Source organism: Urocampus carinirostris, chromosome 2 (genome assembly GCF_059441175.1).
Source record: "Urocampus carinirostris isolate Australia breed hairy pipefish chromosome 2, RoL_Ucar_1.0, whole genome shotgun sequence".
NCBI lineage: Eukaryota > Metazoa > Chordata > Actinopteri > Syngnathiformes > Syngnathidae > Urocampus > Urocampus carinirostris.
The window spans coordinates 5844867-5861690 of record NC_142350.1 but is presented as its reverse complement, the minus strand read 5'-3'; the positions used below and the strand labels follow the sequence as shown (position 1 = coordinate 5861690).

Sequence of the window (16824 nt, the reverse complement as noted above, 5' to 3'; positions counted from 1 at the left end):
GGCAACCAGTTCAGGGTGTCCCCCCTGCCCACTGCCCGAAGATAGCTGGGATGGGCTCCAGCACCCCCCGCGACCCTACTGAGGATAAGCGGTACAGATAATGCATGGATGGATGGATGGATATCCTTCAGAAAAGGGTCAAGCTTATTTGGGACCACCGATATATCCCAATGTGGACCATTGGTCCCCAAATGTATGGTAAAAGTCAAAAAATGGCCCCCAAGAGTGAATAACCCTATCCTCAGAGTCTTATTCGAAACTGAATTTGAAAACCTCGTTTCAACCCTAAAAATAGGTCTGGTTTCATTAGGGCCACAAAATGTCCTAATAAAGATTATTGGTCCCCAAAATGATGGTAAAGTATTGAAAATGGCCCCAATAAACTGATGACTAACCTTAACCAGAAGTCTAACTCAAACCTGAATTCTCAAACCAGGCTTAGACCTTTAAAAGGGGGTTTAGCTTCATTCATACCACCAAAATCTCCTAACAAGGACTATTAGTCCCAAAAATGATGGTAAAAGTCGAGAAAATGGCCCAAAGAAAATGAATTTCTAACCTCAACCATAGTCTAACTCAAACCTGAGTTCTAAACCACGTTTCAACCAAAAGGAAGGGTTTTAGTTTACTTGGGACAGCCTACATTTTCTAATAATGACTTTTATTCCCCCAAAATGATAGTAAAGATCATAATAATGGCCCCAAAGAAACTGTTTGACTAACCCCAAGCATAGTCTTACTCAAACCTGAATTAAAAAACCAGGTGACAACCCCAAGGAAGGGATCTAGCATCGTTAGGACAACCAAAAGGTTCTAATGAAGACTATAGATCCCCAAAATGATGGCTAAATTTGTTAAAATGGCCTGAAGAAACAAACCCCAAACAAAGTCTAACTCAAACTTGAACTCTAAAACCAGGTAAAAACCCTTGAAAAGGGTATACTGTAGCTCTACGAGAATGTCCTGATGAAGACTATTGGTCCTCAAAATAATGGTCATGAAAAGGATCTCAAGAAACAGACTGCCTAACCCCAACCAAAGTGTAACTCAAACCTGAACTACATACCGTTGATGAGGTCGACAAAACCCTCGCTCAAAACTGCCACCGGGCTGAGACGTCTAGTCTCTGTGTCGGAGTCCAGACTTTCAATAACAAGCATCCTGTAGGAGGAATCAAAACACTCGTACGCCTGCCAAGCGCTCTGGTACGTGCAGTTGGATCGGATCACGCCTGAGGATAAAGAAGACGCCAAACAAGTTTGTGATGGTCCTCGGAAAACGAGGTATCCGGTTTACCTTTATTGGGAGCGATCTGGTCAATGGGGATTCGGGAGCCATTTGGATGGGTCAGCATGACTTTGGGGATCCGGTAGTCGCCCAGTCCACGTCTGGGGTCTCCGTTCCACTCGAACTCGGACTGAGGAACAACGTTGCCTGCCGCAGACAGGAAGGAACCATCCTGGTCCCACAGCAAAGTCTTCTTCTTGGCATCACAGTCCATATCCACGCAGTCGGATGGGTTTGCTTTGCTGAAGTAGACCAAAAAATTGTTTCAGATTCGGTTCCGGTTTGACGTCTGTTTTTTGATTTTGTTTACCTGACATCAGGTCTGTGAATAAAAACCAGTCCGTCCTTGGTGCTGTTGACGAGAGTCAGGTTGGAAACGTGGACTGGGTGCTGCAGGTCCTCATTGTAAGGGTTGCTCATGAACATTACGTCAATCTGGCCTGGGCAGGTCTCACCGAACCCGGCGAAGGTAGAATCTGGGACCAGGAGACACAGTTTTGAGACAACGTTCTAAAAGAGTCCTTGTAAGCCTTTCTTGGAAATTACCGGCAACTTCCATCAAGCCTGAGATGGCGTTATAGTTGATCATCCCAGGGAGGGGCTTTATTGGGCCGTTGTTGTGACCGGATGCAAAAGTCGGCCAACTGATTCCAGATCTGCCACCTGGATCAGAGGAAAAAAACGAGTCTGTGACACATTTATTAGACTGGATTGAAATATGAAGTCACATTTAGGGGGTGGACCCAATAAGAGGGACATATTAGGCGCAAATGTGGGTACTCCCCCCCAGGGTTAGGTGATAGGGTTCAAGGAGTTAGGGCGCCTTCTAGAGGGGAACTGGTATACCAGATCCTGACATTTCAACGACTAATTGGTTTTACTAGTTAATACGTTCTCTTTTTATAATTTTTTATAATGTTTTGTGTTTGAGACACGTACGGCAGACAAATGAGGCGCAGGTAGCCGCCCTCTAGAGGGGAAATGGTGTCCCACATCCTTGACATTTTTTGAATAGATTTACCAGTCAGAGTCGATTGACAGACATTGTGGCAGGTGATGGTAATGTATGGAGTGGGTTGAAAGTTGTTGGAAGCATTGAAGAGTTTTTATGCAAACAGCAGAGCATGTGTAAGAGTAGGGAGTGAGACAAGTAAGTGGTTCCCTGTGTTGACTGGTGTGAGACAGGGGTGTGTGATGTCACCATGGCTGTTTAATGTGTACATGGATGGTGTGGTGAGAGAGGTGAATGCAAGAGTATTTGGTAGAGGTGTAGAGATGATGATAACAGTGGAACGGTGTGGCAGGTAAGTCAGTTGTTGTTTGCAGATGACACAGCGCTTGTGGCTGATTCTGAGGAAACATTGACAAGGTTGGTAATGGAGTTTGGAAGAGTATGTGATAGACCTAAGTTATTTGTGAATGTTGGGAAGAGTAAGGTGAGTAAGTGTTTACGTGATGGAGTGGGTATGGCGTTGTAAATAAGGTTGAATGGACAGGTGCTGAAAGAAGTTGAAAGCTTTAGGTACTTGGGTTGTGATGTGGCTGCAGTTGGTGGAATGGAGTGCGAGGTATTGCACAGAGTGAATCAAGGAAGCAAGGTTTTGGGTGCTCTGAGGAGGGTGATGAGCAACAAGAGTATGAGTATGGATGTTAAGAGGGGACTGTATAAGAGTGTGATTGTGTCGACTGTGTTGAATGGTGCAGAAACTTGGAGCCTGAACGCAGATTTGAGAAGGAAATTAGATGTTTTTGAGATGAAGTGTTTGAGGAGTATGTTAAGGGTGACAAGACTGGATAGATTGAGAAATGAAATTGTGAGAGACAGAACTGAAGTAGTAGTGGAACTGAGCAAGCGTGTGGATAAGAGAGTACTCGGTTGGTTTGGACACATGGAGAGGATGGACGAGGAGCGAATGTTGAAGAGGATCGACAGAGCAGAAGTAAATGGAAGGAGACCAAGAGGAAGGCCGCGATTGTCGTGGATGGATGGTGTTATGAGTGCACTACAGGAAAGAGGTCTAAATCTAGTGGAAGCTAGAGCTATTGTTGGTGATAGAAAGGAGTGGAGAGGTGTTGTGAAAGGATAGTGGGATGTTTGGACGCGTTCTAAGGGATGGGCAGGGCACCTGTATGATGCGGCAGGGGTAAACCAGTGAAAGCTGTCGGGCCCTGCTATTGAACAAAAGAGTGTGTTGTGTCAACCTGACCCAAGTGACTTGGCCGCTCTCTTGTGTCCCGTTTCATCTGGAGGGACGAAAGCATGACCAACTTAGGTGCCGAGGTGCCTAACTTGTTTGGGTGTTTGGGCATTTGGGTTGGCCATGGTCCAAAAATGTTTGTGTGTGTTTTTTTCATTATTTTTTTCCCCTTTTTATTTTATTTGTTATTGTATGTGTTTGTCTTGCTGTCGGTCACCCCTTTTGAGGGATATGATTAAGGTAGATAGGTAGATAGGTAAGTAAAAAACACAATTTTTGGTCTGATTCAGAATAATTGCTTACCATTGGCGGTCTTGGGTGCCCGATGGAAGCTACTACTGATTGTGTTGAAGTCGTCCACGTCGATTGTGTGGGAGCAATTGAAGTGAGGATTCGCTCCCACCACCACAACATTCTGGAAAAAAAAGGACCAGTAAGAACACCCTAACGAGATTTTGAAATCAGTTTTGACGTCGTACCTCAATGCGGATCTTCTTATCGGAATATTGGTGAGACAGAGAGGGCGGTTGGTAGATGATGGGTATGATGCCCATGCCATTGTCCACCAAGGTCACGTCGGAGACGGTGACACTCATAATAGTCTTAAAGGATTTAGGAACATTTATGACATTTTGTTGTGCCTGGTAAATGATATACAGTAAAACTTATGTTCTCACTTGGAAGTAGATTCCATAGTCAAAGTTCCTCCAGAGAAAAAAGCCCCGAATAAGCGAGCACTCGGGCAGCCCGTCACGGTTCATAAAAACGCCGTAGAGGCCCCCGTGAGCCTCGTTGTGGGACCATGCCTCTTCTGCTGGGAAGGAACCTGCAGGAGATCATGTATTTTTTTTAAAACGTGAGAAGAACCAAACTTGTCAGGATCTGGCACTCCATTTCCCCCTTAGCGCCAAACAGAGGAGTGGCTAGAGAGAGACCCTCCTAATCAGTCCCCAAACCTGTAGTTTATTATTCCAGTTCTTTGTATTGACTGTATTTCACAAAATAAGTTATCGGGTCATTGCCAATGCCAATGTTCCAGCGTCGAGGGACCATTTGCCTCATTCCTACCCTGTACTGCGGGTACAGGAAGGACCCTCAGTTGCCCTCTGTTCCAGTGACGGAGCAGCCTCAGCCACCCTGTTCCAGTGGCGAAGGAATCTCGGTCACCCCAGTCCTATTGCAGCGGCAAAAGTCCCTCAGCTGCCCCTGTTTCAGTGGCAAAGGAACCTCTGCTGCCCCCCTCTTTTCGTTATAAAAGACCCTCGGGCGCGCCATCTCTTGATCCGGCTGCGAAAGACTCTCGGACGTCTTTTGTTCCGGCGATGAAGGACCCTCAAGCATCCTTCAGTCCCTTGTTCCAGCAGAAAGGGGCCATCCCTGTCACTAATTTTGGCAGCAAAGGACTCCCGGCTGCCCTTATTATCTGCCCTGGCATGGAAGTACTGTCTGCTATAGCCTTCGTTCTCTCTTCCACCCTCATTCTCCCGAATTGCAACAGAACTGGCCTTACCAGAACATGGCTCGCCATCGATGCGGAAGCCAACCCGTTCGTAACCCGCTGCGATGTTGTCCTGCATCACCACGTCTGTCCCCTCATGGACCTGAACGGAAAACTCAGTTTACCATCGTTATATTGTTTTTATACTTCTTAAGACTAACCTTGAACGCAGCACTCTGGTCATAATTAAATTCTTCCCTTCTATCCTGGTACGATCCAGGCCACAAAGTCATTGTGACCAGGTTCCTCCTCAGTGTGACTCTGTTGCCCCAGACCCTGATTCCTGGACAATGAGAGCCCTTTAGACATCGCTTTTCGGGAAAAATAAACTTAAATGCTCACCGTCGCCCACAGTGCGGTGGATGACATTGTCTTCTATTACCAGATCATCAGTTCCGAAAACACCAATAGCCGGCGAAAAGCCATCATGGAAGGAGCAGGCCTGGATACTCGAGTCAGTAGCCTGGAAGACACCAAAGCTCCCTTAAGTACTTTCAAAAGCAACACCAAGTAAACCAACAAGTGTAAAGACCAAATTCAGACCTACCGATCCAAGGCCTAAGAAGGCCACAGAATACCGTGGGTCGTAATCATCGGTCCAGCCTTCCTGACCTGACTGGAAGAACTCTACGTTCCAGATTTGAGCTTTGCCTAGAACCAAACAGATCAAAAGTATTGTGACTCATCTCTCACGTATCAAAAACTAACCATTTAAAGTTTTTGTCTCGAATAGTTATGAACTTCTAGTACATGCAACCACTCTTACCCCTGAAGTCATTTCCTTCTGACTCAATGGTGCCGACCAGCAACCGTGCGCCAAACGATTCGGCCGTCATGGCAGCATATTCATTTCCGATGATTTTGATATTTCTGGTCAGGAGGGCCACGTCCGCCGCCAGCTGGTAGGAATGCGACGTTCCTTCGATTGAGTGAAGCTCTCCAATGTGAGAGTGGTTCAAGGCACGGTTCAAGGTAAGGACCCGTCCATCTTCAGACACGGATTCTATTTCACGCTTCTCCGTCTCCCACAAGCTGTAGCTGGTGGTGGAGATAAGAACCTGGTCTCCAGCCTATCAACACATTTGATAACATATAACATGATGACGAACCAAACAAAAATTGATTTTTAAAAATAAAATTGACCTTCCAGTCCACAGGCTCCACCAAAGTAAGCGTACTGGACCCGGCATCGGCTGTGGTAGCAAGCTTGGTGTGATACACGGTGTGCGGTTGTCCGTATAGGTCCAGGATGCCAAAAACACCCAGGACCTTGGATCCCTGATTGGGTCCATTTGGCAGGGGCCATTCAGGGGTGCTGTGGTTGCCCCTCAGTCTGATGTGCAGATCCCCATTGAAAGGTTCATCGTTCCAGCCTGCCAAGAGTCTGCCGCCCTAAAACACAACCACAGCTTCGATTTTAGACTGTCGTGATGCTTGGGAAAAACTGGTGATGATCGGTTGAACTGTCCCGTATGCTAGTTAACTCAGTTATAACTGGCTGAAAGAAGATGTTTTTTCCTTGTCTAAAATTATTCTGATGGGGGCAGCGACGGCGGTGCTGGTCAGAGGGCGGCTGGCCATCCGGCTGGGTAGCCTGGGGCTCTGGGGCCGGTTCTCCGGCAAGCGCTGCTGCCGGGGTTGGAAATGGCATGCGCTGGTGCTGCTGAGCCCTTGGAAAATTGATTGTTTGGGGGTGTAAGAGGGGCATCGCCCCGTTGGGTTGTTGGGGGGCATAAATCTTCTTTTGTTATAGTTTGCTTTCATGCTAGGCTTTTCCTCCACATAAGCACCTACCATAATGAAAGGAAGAACTCTAAAGGCCAAACACTAACTCTTACTAATACATCCAAAAAACATACCCTTTACAATGATCAAGAAAAAGTGTAGAATTCCAAATACCTGGATCAAGATGTAAACGGCATCGATGACAATGGTGTGGTTTTGTGCCACAGCCCGAGTTTGACGACTGGACGAGGTGTTGGATAGTTGTGGGACCTCCAGGACTCCCATGATTATCAGTTTATTGAGGGGTGGGGTACTGCCATCCAAGACCACCCACTTTCCTGCAGATGGACCGAGTGACTTGTTAGACTTCCTGATGGATATTTTATCTTTTCCCGTACAAGAATAAAACCTTACCTGGTGGGATAATCACATCAGCGCCCTTAGTTGGTGCACTTAAACCATTTTCAGACGAACCCTCCCAGAATGAGGTGTTAGACCATAGACTGCATAAACACAAAGTTGTATTAAGGTCGAAACTAGTTGTTAACTTAGCAGGGTTAAAGGTTATCATACATGAAGTCTTCGGGCCGCTGAGTAGGCAACGGGGCGACGGTGGCAGGTGGCGGCGGGACGCAGTTTTCGAAGAAACAACGGTAGACTTTGAAATCCACCGCAACGTCCATCGAAGAACTCTCAACGCTGCTGCGACGCTTTCGCTGGTTCATCTTCCCGGAAACTGAATGGAGGAATGCGAGGGGATTTAAGCGGGTACTTGTTAAGTGACAGTCAAACCTTTACAAAATTAACCTGATTTGATTATCATTCATACATTTATTTACCAAATGATGCCTATCCGAGCCGACATTGGGCAAGGCACACCCTGGACTGGTTTCCAGCCAATCGCATGGCACACAGAGACAACCATTCACACATACCTACAGACAATTTTGACCTGCCAATCAAACGTGGGAGGAAACCGGAGAGCATACAATGGGAAATCATGCAAATTCCACACAGGGAGGTCGGTAGCTAGAATTAAACCAATGACCTCTGAACTGTGAAGCAGGCGTGCTCACTAGTCATCCACAGTGCCAACTATCCTACATTTCAAAAGGAAAAAGTGAGATTTACCCATATAATAGAGGTCGTTATCCTCAAGGTACCAGTCCCCGTTGTGGTTGGTACTGTAAGTAAGCGATGATAAAGAGGCGTTTCTCTCGTCTAAGATCCGGACCATGTTTGGGTTCTGACTAAAGTTGTGGTGCAGGATCACAAATTGATCCGACTGTGAAGATAGAATGTCAGTTTTCGTCATTGTTGCGGAGGTTTTGGAACGGAAAAAAAGTTTACCTCAAAGCCATAGAATGTCGCACTGTAGCTGATGTTGGTGATTTGGTCAGCGTTATCAAAGTGCATTTGGTGCGTGTGGCCCGAAGGTAACATGGCCATCCACCCAAATTTGTGGGTCAATCTCTTTTTCAAGTAGGGGATGACGGTGGTGCCTGGAAACAAAGCATTATTTGACAACTCAAGGTTCTTCTTATCAAGACCAGCTAGTCTGTGTGTTGTCGTACCATATGAGTTTGTAAATACAAGATTCTTAGAGTCGAGAGAAGACGGCGTGGGGTTGTTGAGACCCACCCGATGAAAAGAGACCGTTTGGTCACACACAGCTCCCGGGAACGCCAAGCTAAACTCGTCGCTCTGTGAACAGTGTGCAGGGTCGAGCAGGCCATTCATCGGAACGACTTTATAATCAGTGGTCCCTGTAAAGGTAATACCAGGCTTATGACTGGGTTCTCATTACGAAACCATCTGTCGTAGAATTAAAGCACTATCCTCGGTCGCAACAGATATATCGCAGAGAAAGCCACGCTTTGTTCTTTACACAACACCAAAGTCAACAGACACTCAAGCTTAATTAATGCATGTGGAAGGAGAGGCAACTGCACTTAAACTCATCCTCAACAACAAGATGAAAATACCTGTAAGGGACCCATCCATGTCCACCAGCACTGCCTCATGCTCCCACCTGAAGGCGGCCTTGTTTGTTGAGCTCAGAAACTGAAGTCCGCTTAATCTGACAGCCCACCCACCGCAGCGATCGGTGCATGTCCCATCGATCTTAGTTACGCCGAGTGCAGCACACGAGTCACGGTCAAAGTTTAAGAATTTGGTATCACCAACGCTCATGCCGTCGGCGAACGGCGCGATGACGCCTCGGTATGTGCAGTAGTCCGCACCCAGTCCCAGCTCATCGACGTGGCCAACAATGGTGGAGTTGAATACCCCTGCGCCGCCGTCCCCTCCGAAGCTTGTCACCGCCCACGGAAGGATCAGTTTGCCTTCAAGTCCGGCTTTTTCATTGTTAGCCGCCAGGAACTCATGGAACTGCACGGCGCCCACGTTGACCCACTCAGCGCCTTTCTCGCAGTTCCAGGTGGTTAAACTCCGGAAGATGGCGGGTTCAGGTATCTTGGAACTGCAACCGCCGTCCTTCATAGGGAAAAAGTCTTGGAAGATCCAGAGGCCAAACCAGCCTTGAGAGTGCACTGTGTTGTTGCGGAACTCCCCTAAAGGAACCTTCTTCTGGCAGATGTTTTTGTCATAGGACGGGCCGTCGGGATGCTCGTGCATTCGGTACCAGAACCCAAAGTGGGTGCCCCCTGCTGCGGCATTGTGCCGGATGATGTTGTTAGGATTCGTGACCCAGTAGGCAGCGGGAGTGACGTCATCATTCAAAAGGCTGCTGCTCTGCCTGACAAACACAGCCAAGTTGTACTGCAAGATGTTTTCTGTTTCAATGCCATCTTCAATGAAGAAAGCTCCGCCCATTATGTTGAAGATAACATTGTGCTCCACCAGAAGCCGGTGGGTGTTGTGGATCGTAACGGCCCGGTTAAACGTGTGGTGGATAGAACAGCCGCGGACAAATGATTTATATTCCAAGTTTCCCATCAAATGCCAATGAATGGGGTAGCGACCCAGCCTGAAGGCTTGTCCTGCGTGGTAAATCTGTTGAAGAATCAAATCATGTCGAAGGTTGAGAGGTCAACCACTTTAAACAATATTGAGCAAAAACTGTACCTCAACGTAGGTCATCCTTCCAACGGCAAGACCCTCACTAGGTCGAGGGGCGTGGAACATGATCCCCACGCCAAACTCATCGCTGCCCACCTCCTCTCCGAATTTTCCTTGAAAGCACGTTTGAGTGCTAAACTCTCCTGCAGGCGGTCATCAATTTTCGATCAGTTTTTCATATTTAATCCAAGCCAGATTCTACCACTAAAACAAAGCAATACCTGTGTTGAAACCATCTGGGCAGGCCTCGATGGTCTCCTCCCAGTCTATGTTTTTGGAGCCCCTCACCACCACATTCCTGGTCAGTAGACCCACCTCCGCTCTAGCTTCAAAAAGTGTGCCATCGAGCAGGGTGACGGATGTCCCCAGGTGAGAATATTTCAGGGGTTCAGTCAGGGTGATTGTTTTGCCATCGGCGGATTTGCTGGAAATGATCTTCACTTCGTTCTCTGTCTGACTATGCCTGGAAGCAAACAGGAAGTCAGTAAAGTTTTTAATCCTCCATGATCCAGCACACCAATGTCCTCCAGAGGGCGCCAACAGGCTAAATAACTCTAGGACCCTACACCTGTTAGTGTCCAGTATTTAAGGACCGTGTAGACAGCAAAAGCTGTCAGATTATTGTTTGCCCTTTATGTTCCGGATCCCCTGCCTAAATATACCTGTTGTCGTTCTATTCTGAACGATTGATTTCAGAATATTTTTAGCTATTGAAATATAGTCCCGTCAGTAAACTAACATCTACCTGTGGCCGGTAGTAGCAATGACAATCTCATCTCCCACTTCCCATGTCACCTCCTTCATCAGACTCAAAGTGGAGGTGTTTGCTTCCGCAGTCTGCGCCAGGTGAGTCCAGACCACTGGAACATGTTTACCTTTAGGAGCAAAAGATAAACTCGTGCAAACATAACAGGGAACAAAGTGAATCCAGGGCAACGTTCACGTACCGTGAAGGTCCAGAATGCCCTCTCTAACCGCCAGGGTTTTGGCACCATACACAGGAAGTTCAGGAGAGCGGGGGTGTCCGTGCAGTGTAATGATGGCTTTGTGCTGGAATGGTGCCTCCTCCAAGCCCACTTGCAGCCTCCCGCCATCTGTGATTAGGATGTTTTCTGCCTGAAGCTCAATGTCTGCCTCGTCAAAGACCAGCGAACCACCTGAACCAAAAACATGAGTCCAAAACATCAGTTCATGAACATCCAGAGCTTAACGATAACTGTGGTAGGGAAGACCCACAAGTGGCTCAATTTTCTGAGAGTACTCAGGAAAATCAACCTGGAAGAGAAGCTGCTGTTGTCCTTTAAAAAGCCACAGAGGAGAGCATCCAGCATCACGGTCTGGTCTACTGGGAGACCCTTACAGACTGCCGTCAAAATAGCCCAGACAATCAGCTGCTCTTTGCCCAGACTTTAGGACATTATTAAAGATTTCTCTTACCCAAGCCACCACCTCTTTGACCTGCTGCCCTTTGGCAGACCCTAAAAGTCCTTTAAAACAAAAACTAACATGCTCAGAGACAGTTTCTTCCCTACCCTTAACAAGCACACATAACATAATCGATGACAATTTTATTCCTGACCTTGAATAAGAAGGATTTTCAGCACAGGGGTGCTGGTGTCCAAGAGGATGGTTTGCCCTTTGGTGACGACGGCCAATGAGCCAGCTTCTGGGGGAGACAGCCCACCCCAAGTGTATTTGGATGACCACACATCAATGTAGAAGTAACGGGCGTTGTCCTAAGGCAAAGATGAATCATGGATGTGTTCCAAATTTAAATAAATGAAAATGAAGAAAAGAAGTAAGGTTTACCATCTTGGCTATGCCCTGGTCTCTGATGCTGACTCTAACAGTGGTCTCCTGGGACTGAGCCTGGGCTCCCGTAACACACACAATGTTGGTATTGTTGGCGGACTGGACTTGGCAGACTGAGCCTGCGATGGTCACATTGACGTCATCCAAGGTGCTACTACGATGCAGAAAGAAAATCAGCTTTAGGATATGGAACATTTCAGAACAGAGATCAAGATGGTTCCCTGTGACTGCACCTGAAACCCGAGCCACTGACGGTGAGCATAGTTCCTCCAGCAGTGCCCCCCCGGCGGGGTGTCACTTCCGTGATGACAGGGGTGAGCTGTGTCTTGTATGTGAAGCCACCTGACATGTTGACGGCTTCTCTTGCATTAATCACAGCCACAGTACAGGATGCCTCCGAGTCGGTGTCTAAACAAAAGCATGATAATGATTCGAAGATCTCTCCCGTGACACTCCATTGTGTCTGTCATGGCCGACCGCATTCCTGCAGTCTTTTCGGTCATATAGAACGGAGCGGAAACCAGCACAACCAGTCACATTCTTTGCAAAAATTAGCGGTTAAATGCACATCAAAGGTTGAGCTGCAGACAAAAGAAGCTGATGGAAAAAATGTATCAGAACAAAGACCTAACAAATGTTTCAGATGCTTTAGCGTGTACTTTTAGATGTGTTTTAAATTATTTTGCAATCGGCTATGGATCATTCTTGGGTGCTCAAAATCCTGGATAAGTAACTTGACAGGATCTGGCCGACCATTTTCCCCTTGCAGGTAGCCAACCTAGGAGGAGTGAGTTGAGAGGGCCCATCTACTTTGGTTCCTTGGGTCCACCGCAGAATCATGACAGAATGACAAGACCATCAATAGACCAAGCGGGAACCCTATGCACCCCTGTTTCGGATCCATGCCGATTCGGTCTCTGATTTCAGCGGCAGAGAACCCCCTGCCAATTCTGTCACCGGTTTCTGCAGCGAAGGACCCTCAGCCGCTTCTGTCCATGTTTTTTGTTGCAAAGGACCTTCACTCCTTCGGTCCCCAGTTTCAGTGGCGAAGGACCCTCGGACACTTCTGTCCCCGGTTTTGGCAGGAAAGAACTCTCATTCGCTCTGATCCCCAGGTCCTGTGGCAAAGGACCGTGGGTCGCCTCTACCCCCAGCTTTAACAATAAAGTGCCCTCAACTGCTTCTGTGAAATCTTAATCAAGTAATCGATTTTATTTTTGAGACAATATGGCATCCTGCCCTTGAAAGCATGGTCGGGATCTCGCAGACCACTTCCGACTACAAGGGGTCAACCTCTGGAAATTCCCTGGAGCACCCACCTGCACCTAATGTTCACACCTAGTCTGGACATTTTGTCAGTTGATTTGAGACCACCGGTTTGGTTTCTTTGTAACTGTGTTATGGGTTTTTTTGATTAAACATCGTCTATTTTTTAGCACACTTACCTCAGTTTCTACTTCCCTGCAAACTGGATAGACTCCAAAATTTGAGATAACACTTACCATTATTTAACGGAGATAGGCAGTACAGGTCGGTAGGGGTTGATGCTTCTCTGTCGATCTCACATTCATCATTGCAAATCAGCACAGTGGAGTTGAGTGGGTCAAATCCGGAACCCTGGATCGTCAACCTGCTACCACCGCCAAAACTGCCTGCCGAACAAATCAAAGAGTCAGCTGTCTCTGATGGATAACGCTTTATTCTCTGACGACTGCTTACCCTCACTGGGCTGCACGCTAGTCAGCGTCAATTCATAATGGAAAGTCACGTTGGACCAGGCAAATCCTTTGACCTGGTGGTGCACGATGACCGAGTACTCCCCTCCTGGATTGTCCCCGACAGTGCACTGCACCTCGTTGTCCTTGATCGTGACAATGTTGCAGGTCACATTGTTCACCATCACGGTCACTTGCGTAGTGTCATCGCCGAAGCCGGATCCAGTCAGCATGATTGCTGAACCGCTTGGACCTGATTAGAAAAACAAAACAAAACATTAATACGGTTTTGAAAGCTGACTTAAGAGATAAAGCTCTTCTCCCTCACCAGTGGCAGGACTGATGGCGCTGACGATTGGGGTTTGGGCTTCAGAGTAGGTAAAGTTAAGAGGAGGATATTCCACATCTAGGACCAGAATTTTGACGATCGCCAAACCCTTGTCGTGAGGTGGCATTTGGCACCTTAGGCTACTGAGTGTGACTGACTCAATCTTGCACTCTTTGCCATCGACCATCACACTTGTGTTTCCTGGGAGGAATCCGTTACCAGTGACCTGAAGCCAGGTGCCCCCTTCCAAACTGCCCACACTTGGGCTCAGGGTGGCTTGAGCCTTGCTGTTTAGGGTGATGTCCCCGGATGCCAGGCCTTTACTTCTCACAATCACTTGAACAGCATGCTCCCCCGCAGGGAGAGCTTCTACAGTTACTGTAACGGCGTCGTCAACCACAACAATGACACTAAGCTTGATTTCTGAGGCAAAAACTGCAACATCCTCGATGTCTGTGCCAAACCCGGCGCCGGATATTGTGATATTGGTGACATCACTGATACTGTCAGGAGAAATGGCGGTCACATTCGGAGTGACGGAATACGTGTAAAGGAAGGAGCAGTCCGAGAAACAAGAACTCTGGATACTTCCCCAAAGGAAGACCACATCACCCTGATGTGAGTAGGAAGAGCTGGTGTCACAGATCACCAGGGTGTAATTCAGTGACACTACAGAACAGGTTTCTCCAGCAACACTCACAAGGCCCTCAGTGAAACCTGAACCATGGACGGAGAGCCGGGTGTGGCCCGTGGTGCTGCCTGCTGAAGGCCACACTGAATCCACCACAGGAAGAACAACAAATCGGCGCTTCTGTTCTTCAGCCACAGCGATTATGGCGCTGCCCAAGTTGTGGACTGTAACCTCTATAGGTAAAAGGACGCCGATTGGTAGACTGTTGTCTGCGCTTAGCTGGCAAAAGATCTCAGAATGGGTGCTGTTGATAATGTGGCAAGGTGCATCCCCGACCATTACCTGGACAATAAAGTGCATGATTGAACCATGCTTAGTGTAGAGATTCAGAGGGTCATTTTTTTTAAACTTCACAAACCTCCAATGCGCAGCTCTCATTGCCGAGGCCTTCCCCCTGGATGTGGATAACCTGGTGGTATAATCCCTGGTTGGGCCAGATGGAGTGCACGCTGGGGGTAAAGCAGGTGGAAGTGCTGAAGGAAAGGTTATCAGAAGATGGGTCTGTCTGATTGCAGTCTGGTGTGACAACGCACTCATGTGTTGACCTGGCGACTCGATGCGATCCTGCCCAAAGACCACAAAGTATAACTATTAATCTGTTTTCTATCATAAGGTATAATAAACCGAGATGCTAGCCCATACCGCCTGTCACATGTAAGGCTTCCACGCCTCCTACTTGGACGTTGACCTCTTTGATACTTGTAACCCGGGGCTCCACTCTCACAGTACCCCATAGTTCCAACTCATTGTTCTTGTCTATGTACCCAGAGCTGTAGTAATACACACCGGGGATGGTGAAACGATAGCTGAAATAACCTGCAAGGAGCGAACAAACAGGTCAGGTTCTTCTTTGTGACATACTGTTTTGATTCAACACTGGAGGGGGTTTTATGTACTACGTATAGTGGATCGGGATTATATTACAGAAGCAAATTGTGCTGCGCCCACACCTCGGGGTGGAGGAAGAATAAGTAGATGCATTCTTTACCATTTCCAGGTACTGGCTCGCCACTAGAAAACAGCACGGGGTCATCGTCGGAGGCACTACCGGGGTTGGGAACATGGTGGACACCATAACGGAAAGAAGTTTGGAACATTGGTACGTCCCATCGCCACAAGATTTTATCACCGACCTCCACGTGAATGGTCCGGGGATCCCAAGAGAACCCCTGGCCATGATCTAGATGGCACAGTGAGAAAAAGGTGATGGTAAAATAATCTCTAAGACAAACGGTAGGTACAGATTTTGCTCAAAGCACTTTTAGGAAATAGAATCCGGTTACGGTTGACATAAACTGGCAACCAAACAAAGGGAAGGAAAGCAAAACCTACCAACGTGGACTCCCTGGTTGGTGACAATGTGTGTTTCCTCCTGTGACCGCAAAAGGCATCGCAGGTCGTTCTCTGAGGCTGCCTGTACCTCGCATTCAGATTCTCCTGTTGCGTGCGCACAAAAACAACGTGACGTCATGGAAAATGATAACGTTCCGCTTAATGCTAGCGACGCTTACCAAAATACACTTTGTTGTCAGAGATGTTTTGGCTGAAACCTGACCCCGAAATTGTGAGTTGGGTTCCTCCCATCAGTGAGCCCGTTGTCGGGGAGATACTGTAGACTTCCAGGACATACTCGATGCTGCTGTTTAAGCCGTTGCTATGAAAACCGAACGAGAACAAGCCAAGATTTCAATGAAATTTGTCAGACTTGAAAACTACAGTTATCATCTAACATTATAGTAGTTGTCAAAACAGCCCAGAAAATCCTCGGCTGCTCTCTGCTCGGTCTAAAGGACATTCCCAATAATGTTATTGCGAACTCCTTTCCCCCGGGCACCACCTCTTTGAACTGCTGCCTTCTGGCAGATGCTGCAGGTCCCTTAGAACAAAGACTAACGGGCTCAGAGACAGTTTCTTCCCTAGAGCCATCGTCCCTATTAACGGGCACACAAAACTACTACTGCACTCTTTTTCTTTTCACGCTTAAATATTTTATTACATGTTTATCCTAAGGGCCCGGTCACACAGCCGTTTGCGTCTGTATCGCGGGTAAAATTTTGGGGTTTTTTTTTGCCCGTGGTTGCCCGCGATGGAAAATGCGCAAAATTGGCCAACCCGCTGTTCATCGGTGGTATGCCCGCAAAACAGACGCCGGCGACTGTTCCGCTTCCTCATTGCGTCATTTCCGCGTCATTTTCTCGTGTGGACCACGGGTATAAAAGCTGCCGAGCCGGCGTTATGCCAAGAAATGCATCCTTGCCGAGATTTGCATCCCCTCGCTACTACAACCACTTTTACCTCGTTTTATCTCACTTTTATATCACTTTTAGGGAATTTAATGGCGAACATATAACCAAAACCACTTCGTCTTGCATTTGTTGGGAATGTAATACAACTTAATCCATTCCGTCTTTGTATTTGTTGTGAATGTAATCGAACGGTAATGCACGCCGTATACAAATCACTTTTGAGCAGGTAACATGTTTATTTTG

General features: G+C 47.4%; 1 protein-coding gene across 1 annotated transcript in view; it reads right to left on the bottom strand.

Annotated features, from left to right (window-relative positions):
• pkhd1l1.1 (PKHD1 like 1, tandem duplicate 1) overlaps nt 1-16824 on the bottom strand; it is a 40690-nt gene that overhangs the window by 7219 nt on the left and 16647 nt on the right. The window contains exons 33-67 of the mRNA XM_088328549.1: nt 15847-15989; nt 15668-15772; nt 15324-15515; nt 14978-15151; nt 14694-14899; nt 13645-14617; nt 13321-13569; nt 13104-13253; nt 11835-12009; nt 11599-11755; nt 11369-11525; nt 10737-10946; nt 10535-10664; nt 10011-10252; nt 9796-9932; nt 8694-9723; nt 8283-8474; nt 8059-8210; nt 7840-7993; nt 7282-7444; nt 7123-7211; nt 6883-7046; nt 6127-6375; nt 5750-6053; nt 5531-5634; nt 5326-5446; nt 5145-5266; nt 4996-5086; nt 4163-4311; nt 3965-4087; nt 3789-3900; nt 1834-1950; nt 1598-1763; nt 1297-1529; nt 1067-1231 (exon numbers count right to left, since the gene is read on the bottom strand). Of these exons, the coding sequence (XP_088184675.1) occupies nt 1067-1231; nt 1297-1529; nt 1598-1763; nt 1834-1950; nt 3789-3900; nt 3965-4087; nt 4163-4311; nt 4996-5086; nt 5145-5266; nt 5326-5446; nt 5531-5634; nt 5750-6053; nt 6127-6375; nt 6883-7046; nt 7123-7211; nt 7282-7444; nt 7840-7993; nt 8059-8210; nt 8283-8474; nt 8694-9723; nt 9796-9932; nt 10011-10252; nt 10535-10664; nt 10737-10946; nt 11369-11525; nt 11599-11755; nt 11835-12009; nt 13104-13253; nt 13321-13569; nt 13645-14617; nt 14694-14899; nt 14978-15151; nt 15324-15515; nt 15668-15772; nt 15847-15989 (7400 nt within the window). The remainder of the gene's footprint in view (nt 1-1066; nt 1232-1296; nt 1530-1597; nt 1764-1833; nt 1951-3788; nt 3901-3964; nt 4088-4162; nt 4312-4995; nt 5087-5144; nt 5267-5325; nt 5447-5530; nt 5635-5749; nt 6054-6126; nt 6376-6882; nt 7047-7122; nt 7212-7281; nt 7445-7839; nt 7994-8058; nt 8211-8282; nt 8475-8693; nt 9724-9795; nt 9933-10010; nt 10253-10534; nt 10665-10736; nt 10947-11368; nt 11526-11598; nt 11756-11834; nt 12010-13103; nt 13254-13320; nt 13570-13644; nt 14618-14693; nt 14900-14977; nt 15152-15323; nt 15516-15667; nt 15773-15846; nt 15990-16824) is intronic.